Consider the following 17,951-nt stretch of genomic DNA (forward strand, 5'->3'; position numbering starts at 1 on the left):
ATTTATTTTTATTTTATTGACGTTAATTTCTGTAACAATTTTACTACCCCCATAACTCCAAAATGAACAATTTATTAAAACTCCAAAAATCCAGCCCTATATAAGTGTTTAATATAACTACCACAAAAAATAAGACTAATTTGTATCTGACTGATTAAAAAAAAAAAAAAAAAAAACTATCACAATTTCTTCTGAAGGAAATCCTCCTTTAGTATTGACCTGATCCACCATAACAGAGCGAAACAAAGTAAGGAGACACATAATACAATAAATGCAAATTGTATTTCAGTTAGTAATTTTATTTAACATTTACATTGACAATTATTCTTGTTGTATACAACAGAAAAGAAAAATGTAAGCCTATTTATTATTACAAAAGCAAAAATAGCCAGCTGTTTACTCATACAAAACAGTAGAGAAAAGGCTAGAAGTCCTATAAATCCGCAGTATACAGGCAGTAGGCAGTTGATGAGGGATGGAGGTCACTGGCGGGGTAAGATGTTCCTCTGGGGTCCCGGCTGTGGGCCGGGCTGCTGCTGTTGCTGCTGCTGCTGTAACTGATGCCGCAGCTGCTGAGAATAAGGGTCTTCCAGAGACTTAACTGATACAGCGATTTTTGGTCCCGTTTTCCATTCGATCCCACTGGTGTCAACAACTGAAGCTTCAACAGAGACCATGTGTGTGCCCAGGATGGAGAAGTTAAGCAGGAACTGTGTGCTGAAGTAATCATTATGAGGCTCCACCTTCTGCTCAATCTCGTTCATCTTGGAATCAAGAGGAATCTAAAGAAAAAGTTGACAGCATGAGAGGAGGCAACTGATCCTTCATTACTGCTGGAAAAATAGTACTGGGGATCAACAATGTGATCAAAATGAGAAGAACATGTTTTGGACTCTTGGTTGAACTGACCTTGAAGTCGGATCCGGGTTTTGTCTGTAGAGTAGAGCTGACTTTGAGGCAGACGGCCTGGATCTTGCGGAACAGGCCTGGAGAGGAGCCGTGCTGCACCACCCCCTCCACCTTTAAAGTCAGCTGCTGGTTGTTCTGCACTGGGATTGGCTCGTTGGGTGTACGAGGAGATGGAGAGAGAGCAAGCTAAAACAAACACAAAAATGTTATAAAATATATATATTAGTGGTGGGCCGTTATCGGCGTTAACGTGAGACTCTTATCGGGCGATAAAAAAAATATCGCCGTTAATCTATTCTCAAAGTTGGGCTGGGAGCTGGGTCTATACTACGCAAGCTATGATGACTTTCACCTTGATATTTTAGCGCGGATGTATACCTAGCCGAATTGCACTGTAGAGGGCGAGAACGAGTCTTCGAACCTGTGTGTATGCCTACTGTGAAATTACCACATCAAACGTGACGTGCCAACATGGATGCAGCTATGAAGCCGCCGGGTTTCCTTCAGGGAAAGTTTATTTTCAAGAAGCTTCCCAATGGAAATCGGCAAGTCATTTCTGTCTCTACGTTACATGGTAGCTATCTCTGTATCGCGCGCACAGCGGAGTTCCGCCCCGGTTCGCACACACACACGTAAGCGCACACACAAGTAAGCACACTCCCACTCCTATTTGTAAACATTAAGCATTAAACATCTATTTAAATATGACTTCTGTGTGTCTCTGTGTTAATGTATGGCGCAGACGCGCGGGTTTGTTCACTACTCATACAGAAGACCGCGTGGCGCTTGCGGTGATATTAACGTCTGCCGTCTCACTAAATGAGGACATAAATACATGAACAACATCTCCAGAACTGCTCTGAGAGTCACTTCATGAGCATTCGAGCGTTTCATTTGAGAAAAACTATCCTCATATCACATAAACAGAAATGTAAAGGTATTCACGGCAACCAGTCAAAATAAAAGTTCGGTTTCACTTGAAGATATTGGGCAGAACGTAATAGGCTACTACTACTAAAACTATTAAAACCTTATCTTTAAGGAATAATCATACAATGTCTTCAATGTTATTTTCAATATTAAATTCTTGATGACTGCTAGTTGTTTACTACTAGTAGTGAACTTATTCTGATCTACTTGGCAGAATTCAAATGAGCCATTTTAATCTAGATTAATTCCAAGATTACAGTGAGATTAATCTAGATTAAAAAAATTAATCTATGCCCACCACTAATATATATATATATTTATATTTATTAGGGATGTAACAATATTATCAATATCGTGATATCGAGATAGCAAAACTGTCTCTATATTACCGTGGTCGCATGATGATATGAAACGATAGGTTTTCCAGGCAAAAAGTGTAGTTTTTAAAATATTTTTAAACTTCTTATTCAAACATAAAAGGTCTTTAAAGTTGTGTTTTGGGTCATTATGCTTTGGCACAGTATCTGTGAAAGGAACTAAAGGCAGATCACACCAAGGACGATGACTATTAAGATAACGATAAAGATATAGTTCTAAAAATCGTTCTCAATATTAAAGAATAGCAGAGTGCACACCACAACTATAACAATAAAGGCACAGAGAAACGATATCGTTGGAATCACTTCCAGAACGATTTTTTTTTCCAGCTGAAGAACGATAAAATCATTGACACCCAATCAGAATCAATCCTACTATCACGAGCTCAAGAATTTAAAGCGGCAGACGCATGTGTGCTTAGAATAAACAGACGATATCGTCCGCTGGTATTTTTTCTGACTTAAAGGTGCTGTATGTAATAAAGCATAAAAATACCATAATACGTTTGCAGATATTTAAGAAACAGGATAAGTTAACATACTTGTTTATCTGAAAAAACTATGCTACAGTCAGTTATTCTCCTTTGAAAATGTGCATTCTGGACCGGAATGTCTGTGTTTGTTGTGGTTTGTGAAACCCGGCCACTGCCAGTTTACCCAATTGTATTTCGGCACCGTGGGTTGCCAGTTGGCGGAAAACACAGCGTATTTAATTTCATTCATCGGCATGTGCACTCGTTTCTGTGCGTGTCGTTAATCTGGCAACCTCATCGAGTGCATCGAGTCTGAGGAGGAGGGGCCGGGTGAAAAAAGCCATCTCCAATATTTTATATAATTTGGACTGCAATACCTAGTTCAACCCCTAGGTGTGTCAATCCTACATACAGCAGCTTTAAGTTTTCTTAGTTAAGAACATGGGTTGGAGCTCTTAATTTTGAACTCCTAAACTAAGTGCACTATATAGAATAATTAAACTTTAAAGTGTACAAAATTTTCAAATTGTACAGTTTTTTCCCAATAATTATTTTTTTTAAATATCGCAATCAATATCGTATCGTGGACTTCATAAAGCGATATTATCATATCGTGAGATTTTGATGTCATTACACCCCTAATATATATATATATATATATAAATATATATAATATATATAGTAGTCAACATTTGAAGTGGATCAAAAAGTTCATCAAAGTTGTCCTAATACAAGAACGCATTTTGGTTGTAGGTCTAATGAATGGTTTTGATCCACTTCAAATGTTGACTAGTGTGTATATATATATATATATATATATATATATATATATATATATATATATATATATATATATATATATATATATATATATATATATATATATATATATATATATGTGTATATGTAGTAACTGGCAAGGATGTAAAGTACTTGAGTAAATATACTTTACTTGTACCTGAATAATACAAAATCTTAATAATCTTACTCAAAAAAAAAAAATGGACAATTTCATCACATTTAAAGTACATACATTTTTTCTAAATGGGGAATCCTATTGCAATCTATACTTTTATTATTAATATATATTATTATAATTATTTTTAGTAGTAGTAAATTTTAGTAGTATATCAAATAAAAATGTAATCAATGAAGAAATACCACTATAATACTGTTGAACTGTAAAGTATATACAGTTTATAATTTCGATGCAGTCTTTGCGATTTGATAAATCACAGTAAATCGTAAAGGCATTGCTAGAATTAATTAAAATAAATAAATAAAAACAGTTACCGACCAACTGGCAAGTAACACTGTTTCATATACTCGCCATCACAGGTTTTTACTCACATTTGAAGGCAAAAAATGATATATTTTTTTTCTCTGAATGTTATCACCGTTAAAGTAAATATTTCACAGCTAATTTTTCATTTAGGAATTTATGAACATTTATAAAATGGTTTAATTTTTAATAATTATACTTACTTTAATGCTGGTGGATTGAAGCTTCTGGAAGAAATATCTCTGGAATGACAGTGGTACCTTCAAAATGGCTATAACAGCATCACACAGACAGCCAGTGTGCTTAAAACAGAAAAAAGACGCATTTAAAAACGCAAGCAACAGAAAAAAGAAAGTCAAAAAGTGCCTATAAAAAGTGAATCCAAATGGATTACAGACAGGAACAGTCGGCCAAAGAAAACCTTAAAACATTACCAGATAAGAGACAGGAGGGTGCTTCCTGGTTAGGTTTTCCACTTCCTCCAGGACGTGATTGAACACAGCCAGCATTCTCAGTTCATACTCGCTCTCAGCCAGTACTGATCCGTGTGTGCCAAACTCCTGGAAACTGAACCAGAGAAACCTCATGGATGTCTTTACAGTAAGTGCAAATGAAATATTCAAACTACAATCCATTATAATAGGAGTCTTTATGTTGTGCCTAATAATCGTCCAAACCTCTTGTTGTAATCCCATATTGAATATTTGAAGCATTGTTATTAAGTTAAGATTCATTTTACTGATTCATTCATCTCGTCAGTACTCAACATATCAGGAACAAGTTGGAAAAAACCTACATGTTCATAGTTGCATAACTGAGAGTGGTAAATGTTAAGAGTATTCTTACCTGGCTGTTTGCGGATCAATTATTAAAGCTTCAATAACGTAAGATACAAGCAAGCAGCTTTGCTGTTGTCTAAGAAAGGTTTTAAGGAAAGTACAAATGTTTGGCAAAAATATTTTAGGATGAGGCCTTAATTTATTGTGGTCTTGCAAATGCCATATTTAGTTTGAAACAATAGCTAAAAAGTAAACTTTGTTACTTTTGGAACAGTATAAACAAAATCACTAACGTAAAAAAATCTGTGACACTGACGATGCAAACTCATTTTGTAGAAAGTTTTTATAATTTTTTTAATAATTTAATTTAATTTAATAATATAATTTAATTAGTTAGGGTTAATATATATTTTATCATTTTAATATGATTAATCTAAATAGAATTAAATATAAATATACACTAGCATTCAAAGTTTGCAAAAAAAAATTGTATGTTTTTGAAAGAGGTCTGCATTTATTTGATTAAAAAGTACAGCAAAAACAGTAATATTGTAAACTGTTTTTTATTTTCATATATAATTTATTTCTGTGACGCAGAACTGAATTTTCAGCATCATTACTCCAGTCTTCAGTGTCACATGATCCTTCAGAAATCATTCTAAAATGCTGATTCGCTGCTCAAGAAACATTTCTCATTACTATCAATATTGAAAACTTTTCTGCTTTAATATTTATGAGGAAACGGTGATACACCACCATTAAAACATTTGGGCTAAGTATATATTTTTTTTTTTACACAAAAAAAGTTAATACATTTACTCAGCAAGGATATATTAAATTGATCGAAAAGTGACATTTATAAAAGACATGTATAATATTAGAAAAGATTTCTATTTTAAACAAATTCTTTAAACTATTCACCAAAGAATCCTGAAAAAAATGCAGTTAAAAAAATTACAGCAGCTCTTTAACCACTAGTGTATATTATAAAAAAAAATATATTATATATATTATATATATATATATATATATATATATATATATATATATATATATATATATATATGGAAACGTTTGTTAAATTAACACAAATTAATGTATGCTATTAATACAAATTTATAATAAATGAATAATAAATTAAAATAGAACCATTTCACAAGTGAAACTCCTAGTTAAATTCCATAATTAGCAATAAGACCTCTATATAAATAAATAACACACAGATCGTCCTCCAAGGCACAAAAAGGATACAGTTCAACATTACGGAGGGTGGCGTAGTCGGCATCAAACGAAGACTGATACAGGTCGGCATAGCGAGCTGCCAGACTTCTAAATTCATCCATGGCTAATTTCATCTGAGTACATCCAAAAAAAACACACAATAAATATGCCATCCTCATAAAAGAACTCCTAGAAATAACTACAGACAACATAATGAGGCAACTGCAGGAACACAAACAGTATGCAGTATGTTTTTGAGCACCTGTGTGGAAATGCGTCCGCAGCGCTGCAGGTCGCTGCCTGAGGACAGAGCGATGGTGGTGGCGATGGCAGGAGGGGGGCTGGTCTTCAGACTGTTGCAGGTGCAGATGAGCTGGGACAGGGCCTGAAGAGTGTCTATCCTCAGCTTCACAAACTCACACTGGAACGTCAAAGGACTCAGCGGCGTACTGGCGGCCTGAAGACGAAACAGGATTACAGTCAGTCGCAAGAAATCTCTTCTGTGCTGCTTCAATATGAATATAACCCAGCAGAGGAATGAAGGAAAGCAGCCGGTAATAGACAGCATACAAAAAAAGCAGAAAGAGCATGACTGGCAAATCCTGACCGTGAGCGATGCAATTCCCTTCTGGTAGGATTTGAGTGCTTCAGAGATGGCGCTCATGGCTGCGCTGTAGTCTCCATCTGAAAGGCCGCTGAGGCACTGCTCCGCCTGAGAGAACTCCATCAGACTGTTCAGCCAGAAGTAGAAGTGCTCTGAGGCCACGCGGGTACGAAGACTCTGGTACAACTCCCGAGAAAAATCATGGCAGCCCTGTGGACAAATTATAGATTGGAGAGAGTTGGAAAGGGGTCACTTTACACTGTATTCAGCTACAAGCACAAATACATGGACAAAAGTGTCTGGGGGAGTCCCACAAAAACTATCAAGAACTATCCAGGTCACATTTCGCCCTAAAATGAAATGAAAAGAAGAAAAAAAAAAGAAATGGAAAAAAAAAAGAGAAATGAAATCAAATAAAACTAAATAAATAAAATGAAAAGAAAAATTAAATGAAATTACATTAAAATAAAAAAAATAATTAATTAAAATGTAATAAAGTGAAATAAAAAGAAAAAAAGAAAAATTCAAACGAAAAATTGAAAAGAAATAAAATAAAACAAAAATTAAATAAAGTGAAATGCAAAAATGAAATGAAATTACATTAAATGAAATAAAATTAAATGAAAAATGAAATAAAATAATATGAATAAATAAATAAATAAATAGGGGAAAAAATGAAATTAAATGAAATTAAAGGGCACCCATTATGCCCCTTTTTACAAGATGTAATATTGTTTCAGCCCAAAATTCCCCCACAGATGATTTATTGCAAATTTATTGCATGTATTGCTGGAAAATGTCATTTTTGGGGTGTGTCTAAAAACGAGCTGATAGCTTATGGCTTTAATGCAAATGAGCTGCATATTCCCACACCTTCTCCAGAAGAGGGCGTCGCATATACATGTCTCTCTCTGCATTGCATATCTGCAGCAATAAACACAGCCGGTAGAAGCAATGTAACAGAGCGAGCAAACCGGTGTTCAGCCGTACATATGGGAAGCCAAATGCACTGAAAGTGGGACGAAACAGCGCATGTTACAGAGCTCGTGCGGATCAATGGACCGAGCCGCACTACCTAACGAATCTCGCGCTACGAACGGCATGAACTAATGTCACAAGCACGGCGTTACAAATTAAAACGGCAGGCCTAGTGAGACTGACGTCGTTTAAAGGGTTAAAAGGTTAAAAAAAATTAGGAGTGGGTGGATTTTTATTATTGTAGGGGGGTTGTGTTCACACACTGCCAACACACATTTATGTCCAAACACCATGTAAAAGTGGATTTTGTATAATAGGTGCCCTTTAAATTTAATTATATTACATTAATATTAAATTAAATTAAATGAAAAAAGAAAAAGAAAAAATATAAAATAAATTAAAATGTAATAAAATAAAACCAAGTGAAATAAAACAGAAAAGAAAAAAGAAATGAAATAAAATGAAAGTAGTTCAAATGAAAAATTGAAATGAGAAAAAACAAAAATAAAATAAAATGAAATTACATTAAATGAATACAATTAAATGAAAAATGAAATAAAATAATATGAATAAATCAAATGGAAAAAAATGAAATGAAATAAAAAAAACAAAAAATGAAATAAAATAAAAAAATAAAATGAAACAAAAAGAAAGATTTTTAGGGGACATCAGGCAATGGAGTCAGAAAGGGCTTCCTTCTCCCTCATAGCCCAGCTCACCATGCGAGAGGCCTGTCTGGCAATGCGGTACACAGTCCAACCATTGGCCACATTCTCCAACTGCTGCCTGATCACCGTCTTTACTTCGGCCGAGAGTGAAGCCTGACTGGCCACAAATAATACTGTTGCCAAAGAAACCTAAGAAACACAACAAGACAAATTTTGACTGTTTTGGGAAAATGAGATTTAAACAGCTATGGTTTGACATCATTTGTGTATTTGCTTACCAGAAGCTCCTGCTGTTTCTCTGAGGTTCTGTGACTTGCCACCCTGAAGAGGTCTAGCAGGTCTCCCAGCATTCCCTCTGCCAGCACCGGCTGCTGCGTGGCAATAGCAGCCAGAGCCTGACAAATGAGCACACACGCAGAATCACACGCACAGTGCAGCTGCGCCAGCAGGAGCTCCACAGAGCTCTGACTGAGATGAGGACAGCTCTTCAACATCTTCACCAAAGAGGTGAGCACCGTCTGCGTTACAAAAAAAAAAAAACATTTCAACATTTAAAGTGATAGCCCACCCCAAAAATGAAACGCCATCACCATTTACTCACTTTCAAGTCTCAAAAAAAAAAAAAATAATAATAATAATAATACGAAAGTAAATGGGGACCAATAAATGGTTAGTTCACCCAAAAAAACTAAACTTCTGTCATTATTTACTCAAACAATTACAATTAATTACAATTGGAACAATTAATGTTGTTCCAAACCCGTAAGACCTTCATTCATCTTCGGAGCACAAATTAAGATATTTTTGAAAAAATCCAAGAGCTCTCAGACCCTGCATAGACAGCAAAGGTACTACCACGATCAAGGTCCAAAAACGTAGCAAGAGCATCGGTAAAATAGTCCATGTGACATCAGGGGTTCAACTGTAATTTTATGAAGCTACGAGAATACTTTTTATGTTTAAGAAAACAAATAATAACGACTTTATTCAACAATTCTTCTCCCTCCTCATCCCGTCTGCAGCGGTGTGCAGGGTCTGAGAGCTCTCGGATTTGATCAAAAATACCTTCATTTGTGTTCCGAAGATGAACGAAGGTTTAGAACGACATGAGGATGAGTAATTAATGACAGAATTTTCATTTTTGGGTGAACTATCCATTTAACTGTTCGGTTACACACACTCTTCAAAATATTTTGTGATCAACAACCTGAGGGGGAGCAAATGATGACAATATTTTCATTTTTGGGTGAACTATCACTAAAAATGCTCATCATAAACTGAAGTGAAGAAACATGGTGGACTTGATGTGGACTTGCAGTCTAGTGGCCTTTGTTTACACACATGCACAGGAACGTAGGGTGTCTCATTTGTCATTTTAAGGTAAGTGTGCTCACAAGCAGACCCTATGTTCCATTCACTGGTCTGGACTTCACAGCAGTCTACAATCTAAAGATGTGTTTATATTAGCAAAATTCGGTTTTGCTTAATTAAATATATTCTATTCAGACAAATAAAGTTCCATTTTCTTCTAGTATGAAGTAGTGGTCGACCGATATATAGGCCCATATTTTACATTTTTCAAATATCGGCATCGGTCGGTAAGTTTTTCTGTTTGGCCGATGCATTCGAGGCGGGACTTTTCAAATTTCTTAAATATTAATTAAAATAAATAAAATTATATCGGCCATCAGACGGCCACCCTGCTTTCCAAGATATCAGCATCGCCATCGGCTGTCAAAAAGAACAATATCGGTCAACCACTAGTATGAAGCATGTCTCACATAGAGGTCACTTTCAAATCAAACAGCTTTCTGTTGGTCAGTGCAGCGTAGCCAACAGTGAACAGCAGAGAAAGAACCCTGAACCATCTCTCGTCTCTGCACTCTTTTTTTTTATTTGGTGTTATTTGATAAACACCATACTGAATACAAAAATCTGATTGGCTGTTTTAAAACATGTAGGCTAAATACTGTTTGACTTCCTTTCTTATCTATGATGAGTGGGTGTCAGAAACAGAAAGAGGCTATTAAGTGGAGACACATTTTTAATTTAAATATTCATATTAATCAAGGATTTATTGACATTTGGTGAAGATTATCTTGATGGACAAAACGTGTAAGTTTCATGAACTTTGGTTGAACACAGAGGTTATTTTTTGCGATAAAATCCTATTGGCTTTTTGTTGAAGGAGCCAGTGTGATGCTAACAGCCGATCGGCCTACAAACTGGCGTCATATTTCCACCACTCTATTTTCGTTCAGTTCGTCTGACATTTTTTTGCACATTAATCTGAACAGATAAATCGCATGTGGACTTCATTAGAATATTTGCGTTGATGCAAACAGGCCCAATCACATTTACCACTGCTCAGCAAAATCTGACAGGCAAAATACAGTCATTTAAAGAGGAATTTGTGCTATTGGGAATTTTGCATGAGAGGAAAACATTTTCCATGCAGATTTGGCATGTTGACCAACAGAATATTGCTTTGTTTGAAAGTGACTTCTGTGAGGGGTGCCTTGTGCATCACTACCCTACAGACAATGTAACTTGGCTCTTATTTGTCAGCGAAATATCACAAAAGGAACCTTAAGTATCCAGTTCTTGGCCAGAATAAGCCTGGCTCTGTGAGACTACTGAAACATGGACTCAGGAGACAGCTGGGTCAAGTCATATATTCGAAGCTCTGTAAACCCTGAATAACACTTACTTTGAGTGTGGTCTGCGCAGTCTTACTGTCATCTTGACTGCAGAGCAGAATGAGAGACTCCATCCCCATCACTGTTTCTTGTTCCAGCTGGATGACCTCTGACAAAATATTTAAATTAAAGGGACAGTTCACCCAAAAATGAAAATTCTGTCTTTAATTACTCACCCTCATGTCGTTCCAAACCTGTAAGAGCTTATCTTCGGAGCACAAATTAAGATATTTTTGATGAATTCTGAGAGCTCTCTGACGCTCCATAGACAGCAGGGATATTACCACGATCAAGGTCCAGAAACGTAGCTAGGACATCGTTAAAATAATCCATGTGACATCAGTGGTTCAACCGTAATTTTACGAAGCTACGAGAATACTTTTTGTGCGCAAAGAAAACAAAAATAACGACTTTATTTAACAAATCGTCTCCTCCGCGTCACACTGTAGCGCCATTTGAACGTAAACAGCGTATGCTGTTCTGTGTCAGCAGCACCGTGCAGAAACGTTGTTTTTTTGTTCAGATCAAAGCGTAATCAACGTAGCTGCGTGGCGCAGTGGTTTACGTTCAGTGGATACTCTCCAAAATGGCACTACAGGGTGATGCGGAGGAGACGATTTGTTAAATAAAGTCGTTATTTTTGTTTTCTTTGCGCACAAAAAGTATTCTCGTAGCTTCGTAAAATTACGGTTGAACCACTGATGTCACATGGATTATTTTAATGATGTCCTTGCTATGTTTCTGTGCGTTGATCGTGGTAATATCCCTGCTGTCTATGGGAGGGTCAGAAAGCTCTCGGAATTCATCAAAAATATTTTAATTTGTGTTCTGAAGATGAACAGATTTCTTATGGGTTTGGAACGACATGAGGATGAGTAATTAATTACAGAATTTTCATTTTTGGGTGAACTATACCTTTAAGTTATTTATTATTTAAATATACTCTATTTTTGACCTCCTTTGGGTTTATACAATCCAAATTAAATAAGCCTACAAACTTTTGGTGAGGGGAAACCAACCTTTCTCTGGACAGGAAACAGTGATACTGGTCAACACTGTGATTCCATGGGCTGCCACTGCCAGGTTACTATGGTAACAGCACTCCTGCGCCAGCTTCACCAGGTCAGTGTGACGGGGCGTTGGAGATGCCTCACCTGCGTCATCCAGAGAGATCAGGTGGTTAAACTCACGTGAGAAATGTAACGAGACCACATGATATCATCTGTATACACTTGCATAAATGCATTTTTAATAAAGTCAACATGACTTCATGACTTTGTACCTGTATTAGGGCTGACGTACTGTTTAATAGCGATGGTACCAGATAGTGTGGAGAGGACAGACAGCATTCCCAGCTTCAGACTGTTGTATGGGGTGCTGAGAGCACATTCACATAGCACCTACAAACACACAAATTGTACATTACCTTTACTGTAGTACAAACCCGATTCCAAAAAAGTTGGGACACTGTACAAATTGTGAATAAAAACAGAATGCAATGATGTGGAAGTTTCAAATTTCAATATTTTATTCAGAATACAACATAGATGACATATCAAATGATTAAACTGAGAAAATGTATCATTTTAAGGGAAAAAAGTTGGGACAAGGCCATGTTTACCACTGTGTGGCATTCCCTCTTCTTTTTATAACAGTCTGCAAATGTCTGGGGACTGAGGAGACAAGTTGCTCAAGTTTAGGAATAGGAATGTTGTCCCATTCTTGTCTAATACAGGCTTCTAGTTGCTCAACTGTCTTAGGTCTTCTTTGTCGCATCTTCCTCTTTATGATGCGCCAAATGTTTTCTATGGGTGAAAGATCTGGACTGCAGGCTGGCCATTTCAGTACCCGGATCCTTCTTCTACGCAGCCATGATGTTGTAATTGATGCAGTATGTGGTCTGGCATTGTCATGTTGGAAAATGCAAGGTCTTCCCTGAAAGAGACGACGTCTGAATGGGAGCATATGTTGTTCTAGAACTTGGATATACCTTTCAGCATTGATGGTGCCTGTCCAGATGTGTAAGCCGCCCATGCCACACGCACTCATGCAACGCCATACCATCAGAGATGCAGGCTTCTGAACTGAGCGCTGATAATAACTTGGGTTGTCCTTGTCCTCTTTAGTCTGGATGACATGGCGTCCCAGTTTTCCAAAAAGAACTTCAAATTTTGATTCGTCTGACCACAGAACAGTTTTCCACTTTGCCACAGTCCATTTTAAATGAGCCTTGGCCCAGAGAAAACGCCTGCGCTTCTGGATCATGTTTAGATATGGCTTCTTTTTGACCTATAGAGTTTTAGCCGGCCACGGCGAATGACATGGTGGATTGTGTTCACCGACAATGTTTTCTGGAAGTATTCCTGAGCCCATGTTGTGATTTCCATTACAGTAGCATTCCTGTATGTGATGCAGTGCCGTCTAAGGGCCCGAAGATCACGGGCATCCAGTATGGTTTTCCGGCCTTGACCCTTACGCACAGAGATTGTTCCAGATTCTCTGAATCTTTGGATGATATTATGCACTGTAGATGATGATGATAACTTCAAACTCTTTGCAATTTTTCTCTGAGAAACTCCTTTCTGATATTGCTCCACTATTTTTCGCCGTAGCATTGGGGGAATTGGTGATCCTCTTCCCATCTTGACTTCTGAGAGACACTGCCACTCTGAGAGGCTCTTTTTATACCCAATCATGTTGCCAATTGACCTAATAAGTTGCAAATTGGTCCTCCAGCTGTTCCTTATATGTACATTTAACTTTTCCGGCCTCTTATTGCTACCTGTCCCAACTTTTTTGGAATGTGTAGCTCTCATGAAATCCAAAATGAGCCAATATTTGGCATGACATTTCAAAATGTCTCACTTTCAACATTTGATATGTTATCTATATTCTATTGTGAATAAAATATAAGTTTATGAGATTTGTAAATTATTGCATTCCTTTTTATTCACAATTTGTACAGTGTCCCAACTTTTTTGGAATCGGGTTTGTAAGTGCACCAGCTGTCCCACATATATAAACAACTCTCTGACCTGTATGTTCTTCCTGGTCCACAAGTGAGGAGCTTTTTTAGCTAAGAGTTTGAGATCCTGAATGGCGAGTCTTTTCACTGCTTTTCTGGGGTCCTCCTTCAAGTACTGGAGAAGCAGACGAATCTACAAGACAAAAAGGAAAACAGAAAGAAATACTGTAAAAAAATAAAATAAATTGTGAGCAATTATATGAGGAGGAACTGAACTGAACATCACAGCCAAGGGCATCATATCACCATTTTATTTCATAGTAACATGTTTTTTTGTTTTTTGCTGGATATATATTACATACACTATCATTTAAACGTCTGGGGTCGGTAGGACTTTTTTAATGTAGATTTTTTTTAGAAGGCTCTTATTTTCATCAATGCATTTATTTTATCAAAATACTAATATATTTTAAAAATAGTGAACCTAGTTAAAATTAGAAATATTAACTGTGAAATATTAATAAAATTTAAAATAACTGTTTTGGATTATAATACATTTTAAAAGGTAATTCATTCCTGTTATGGTAAAGTTGAATTTTCAGCATAATTTCTTCAGTCTTCAGTGTCACATGATCCTTCAGAAATCATTCTAATATACTGATTTGCTGCTCAAGAATTTATTTATTTATTTTTTATTGTCAGTGTTGAAAAAAGTTGTGCTGCTTAGAATTTTGTGGAAATAAAAACAGTTTTCTGAATTATTTCATGAACAGAAAGTTCAGAATAACGGAATTCCTTGAAATAGATTATATACACAATATAATTGTATAATGTATATTTGCCGAGTATACATTTTAAATAAATAAATACCTTACTCACCCCAAACTTTTGATTGGTAGTGTGACAATTTTTATACTACCATGAACAAATACTACTACCACATGAGAGATACTTACATTTATTAAATTATTTTTCTTTTTTTTCAATTGATCGTTTGGGGTGGGAAAAAATATAAATCTAGCACCAGTGCAAATATGGCTTCAAATGATGTAAAATGAATTCAAATCAACAGACTCATAACAGAAATGCATTATGCTGTGCCATGTCAAATCTAAATAGTTACCATTATAATCAATGAAGCTGTCTACACTGGATGTTCCCGTCTGTGACCCAGTTTGTAGAGTACACTGAAATGTTCTACTTGGTAGCAGATTTTAAAATGTTACTATGGATACACTGCAGTAACTAATAAAATATTTCTGATTCCGAGAATCAGTCCTGCTGCTCTAAATATTTTGTACATTAACAAACAAACAAAACAAAACAAAAAAATGGATTGATTTTGTAGCATTAACACTATTAAAACAAATACTGGCTTTAAGACAATATAAGTCATCAGTAGACATGTTCTCACCTGCTCAGGGATATCGACGAGTGAGGAGGTGGCCAGCTGGGTGAAGGTGTGCAGCGTGACGATGAGCATGGGTGTGGAGGGGTAGGAGGACACCAGCTCCTGCAGTAACTCCCTGCTGCACGAGGCCTGACTGGCATCGTGGTGCATGTGCTGCAGCATCGGGATCAACTTCAGCTTCAGCTCCACTGGAGTGTCCAGTCCTTCAGTCCAACACACACAATCCAGCCCCAGTTCAGTCAGACTGGAGACCACTAACACAAACCATGAAGACCCCTCACATAACAATAGCACATACCTTGAATCATTTCACTAATCTTGTTGCAAATTCCTGCAGCAAAATCTCTGGGGGGGGGATACAATAAACATGACAGGCATTATTTCCAGGGTTATTATAGTTAACTAGAAAAATAAAACCTTGTTGTTACTTGAAATAAAATAAATTGACACTAAAATAAAAAAAAACATGTAAAACTAATAAATAATAAAAAAATTATAAATTAAATGACTGAACACTAAGTACTAAAATTTTAAATAAAACAGAAGAAAAAAAAATAATATATATATATATATATATATATATATATATATATATATATATATATATATATATATATATATATATATATATATATATATATATATATATATATATATATATATATATATATATATATATATATATATATATATATTTAAAAACTATATTACTTCAATGATACTAAAATAACAGTGATTATTTCTACAATAAAATTAAATTTGAATATGGTTACGAAATTGTTACCAGATATCTATGGCATCTCAGTTAATTTTTACATTTTCTAAATGTTTTGTATTAACTGCAAATAATATAGTACTAATAAAGTCTGATTAAATGGGTTTTATGCCTTTAGTTCAGTTGTTTATCTTTTTATTTTCATTTATTTGGGTCTTTAAATTTTATGCTGTTTAATATATATACACACATATACGTATACACACACACACACATATACATATATATATATATATATATATATATATATATATATATATATATATATACACACACACACACACACACACAAATACAACAGTAACTATATTAAAATCCACACCAATTCATATTCTGTCTATCATTAGACTGGCTGTCATAGTGTACACTTACTTAGAGTGCGATGAGAAACTAGCAGCTGCAAAAATGGCTGCCTCTACTTCAACATTATCATGAGAGTCCAGGCTTTGCCGGATGCTGTGATGGGCATTTTTTCTTTCTGGAATAATGGAGGCTAAGCTTCCCAACATCCTGTCAAAATGCACAAGACACAAAAACATATGTATTGAAAATGTATAGAATCACATTATTATTATTATGACATTTGTAAAATAAAATAAAACATTTTGAGGAAGTGCACGCAGAAAAACACCCCCAAGTGAAAGTACCTGAGAGTTATTGCTCTGGCAACAGGATCGTTGCTATGAATGACGGAAAACACTCTTTTGACAAACTCGTCCACGTTCAGAATCTTCTCCAGGTGTTTCTCGCTCAACTGTGTGACCTTCAGCACACAGAGTCGCAGAAAGTTGTTCCTAATTTGACAGGGGTGAAATTATAGATTCATAACTTCACTCAGTACAAAGCTCTAAATACATTTCAGTTCCAGATTAATTTTATGCAATGGCATGTACATTTCATAACAGCGACATAACAGAAGCACAACAAAGCATTGTCCTAGAGACAAATATTATTATTCAGAAATATTTGACCATTGCAATTGACCAATCAGACGCAAGCATTCCAGAGAGCCATGTAATAACAGCATATACACAGCCTCAAAGCTAACAGAAATGAATCGTCTTTATTTAATGCGCATAATTACCCAAGTCTGAAGATGTCTGCCAGTTTCAGGAAGGCAGAGTTGATGAGGATGGGAAAGGGATACTTCTGAAAGAGTTTGGGGAAAAGGACCACAGCTTCACATTGCTCGCCCAGCTTACAAGACCTTAAACCTTTAATTGTGCGAAAATAAGAACGACTGGGTAAGTTAATGTGCAACGGGTTGTTTTCATTACAATGGAATTATATCTACAGATTTCATTCCGTCTGATTATAAATAAACACAATACCGCGTTATCAGATGAACAGATGATAAAGGTATGTATAGCTTAATCATAACACACAACCATGCAGTAAACAGACACACGCGTGTGTGAGAGGAGGCACCTTTATCGAGCTCCATCAGCGCAGAGTTGGCGTCCAGCTCCTGCTCTCCATAAGCAGCCTCCGACAGAAACGAGCGCGCTGCGGAGAGCGACATCATTTATTATTAGCCTGCGCTAAAAATGTGGAACGACGGACTGTTTTAAGACTTTAGATCAGATAGACTCGGTGCATGAAGTTTGAAGAGGATGATCCGGCTGCAGTGCAGGTCACGTGACAGACAAAGCCAGGATCTTACGTCGGGTTTCCGTTGAACCACAAAGAACTCTAGAAGCGAAAACGATCAATGGCTGAGTCACAAAGAGGGCGTGGCCTATGCGTTGGCGTCAACTCCGATTGGTCTCTTTCTCTGCTAATAATAAAAAAGTTTTCTACTCTGCTTGGCTTTCATGAATTGTTTTTTAAATACAGTATTTATCTATCTATCTATCTATCTATCTATCTATCTATCTATC

At 36.0% G+C, this 17,951-nt stretch overlaps 1 protein-coding gene across 1 annotated transcript; it reads right to left on the minus strand.

Moving 5' to 3' along the window:
* Positions 1–286: 286 nt before the first annotated feature.
* On the minus strand, positions 287–17,740 carry ints7 (integrator complex subunit 7). The gene is made up of 20 exons (XM_058756998.1): positions 17,500–17,740; positions 17,156–17,285; positions 16,719–16,865; positions 16,444–16,581; positions 15,595–15,641; positions 15,300–15,499; positions 13,956–14,078; positions 12,203–12,320; positions 11,940–12,074; positions 10,932–11,029; positions 8,500–8,739; positions 8,273–8,410; positions 6,579–6,785; positions 6,234–6,428; positions 6,002–6,105; positions 4,818–4,886; positions 4,406–4,538; positions 4,175–4,273; positions 910–1,095; positions 287–782 (listed from the first exon to the last, which is right to left on the minus strand). Exons 1-20 carry the CDS (start codon positions 17,594–17,596, stop codon positions 483–485), a joined length of 2,904 nt encoding a protein of 967 aa, XP_058612981.1. The 5' UTR covers positions 17,597–17,740; the 3' UTR covers positions 287–482.
* Positions 17,741–17,951: the final 211 nt, after the last annotated feature.

The sequence above is a fragment of the Onychostoma macrolepis genome, chromosome 20 (genome assembly GCF_012432095.1).
Source record: "Onychostoma macrolepis isolate SWU-2019 chromosome 20, ASM1243209v1, whole genome shotgun sequence".
Lineage (NCBI taxonomy): Eukaryota > Metazoa > Chordata > Actinopteri > Cypriniformes > Cyprinidae > Onychostoma > Onychostoma macrolepis.

What these genes read in the sequence shown, in the direction of transcription:
- ints7 (XM_058756998.1), bottom strand. Translation starts at nt 17,596, where the DNA reads ATGATGTCGCTCTCCGCAGCGCGCTCGTTTCTGTCGGAGGCTGCTTAT. An exon ending in TGTTTCCTGTCCAGAGAAAG is followed by an intron (nt 11,030 to 11,939) that starts GTTGGTTTCCCC and finishes ATATTTTGTCAG; the next exon opens with AGGTCATCCAGCTGGAACAA. An exon ending in CTGCGCAGACCACACTCAAA is followed by an intron (nt 8,740 to 10,931) that starts GTAAGTGTTATT and finishes TTTGTAACGCAG; the next exon opens with ACGGTGCTCACCTCTTTGGT.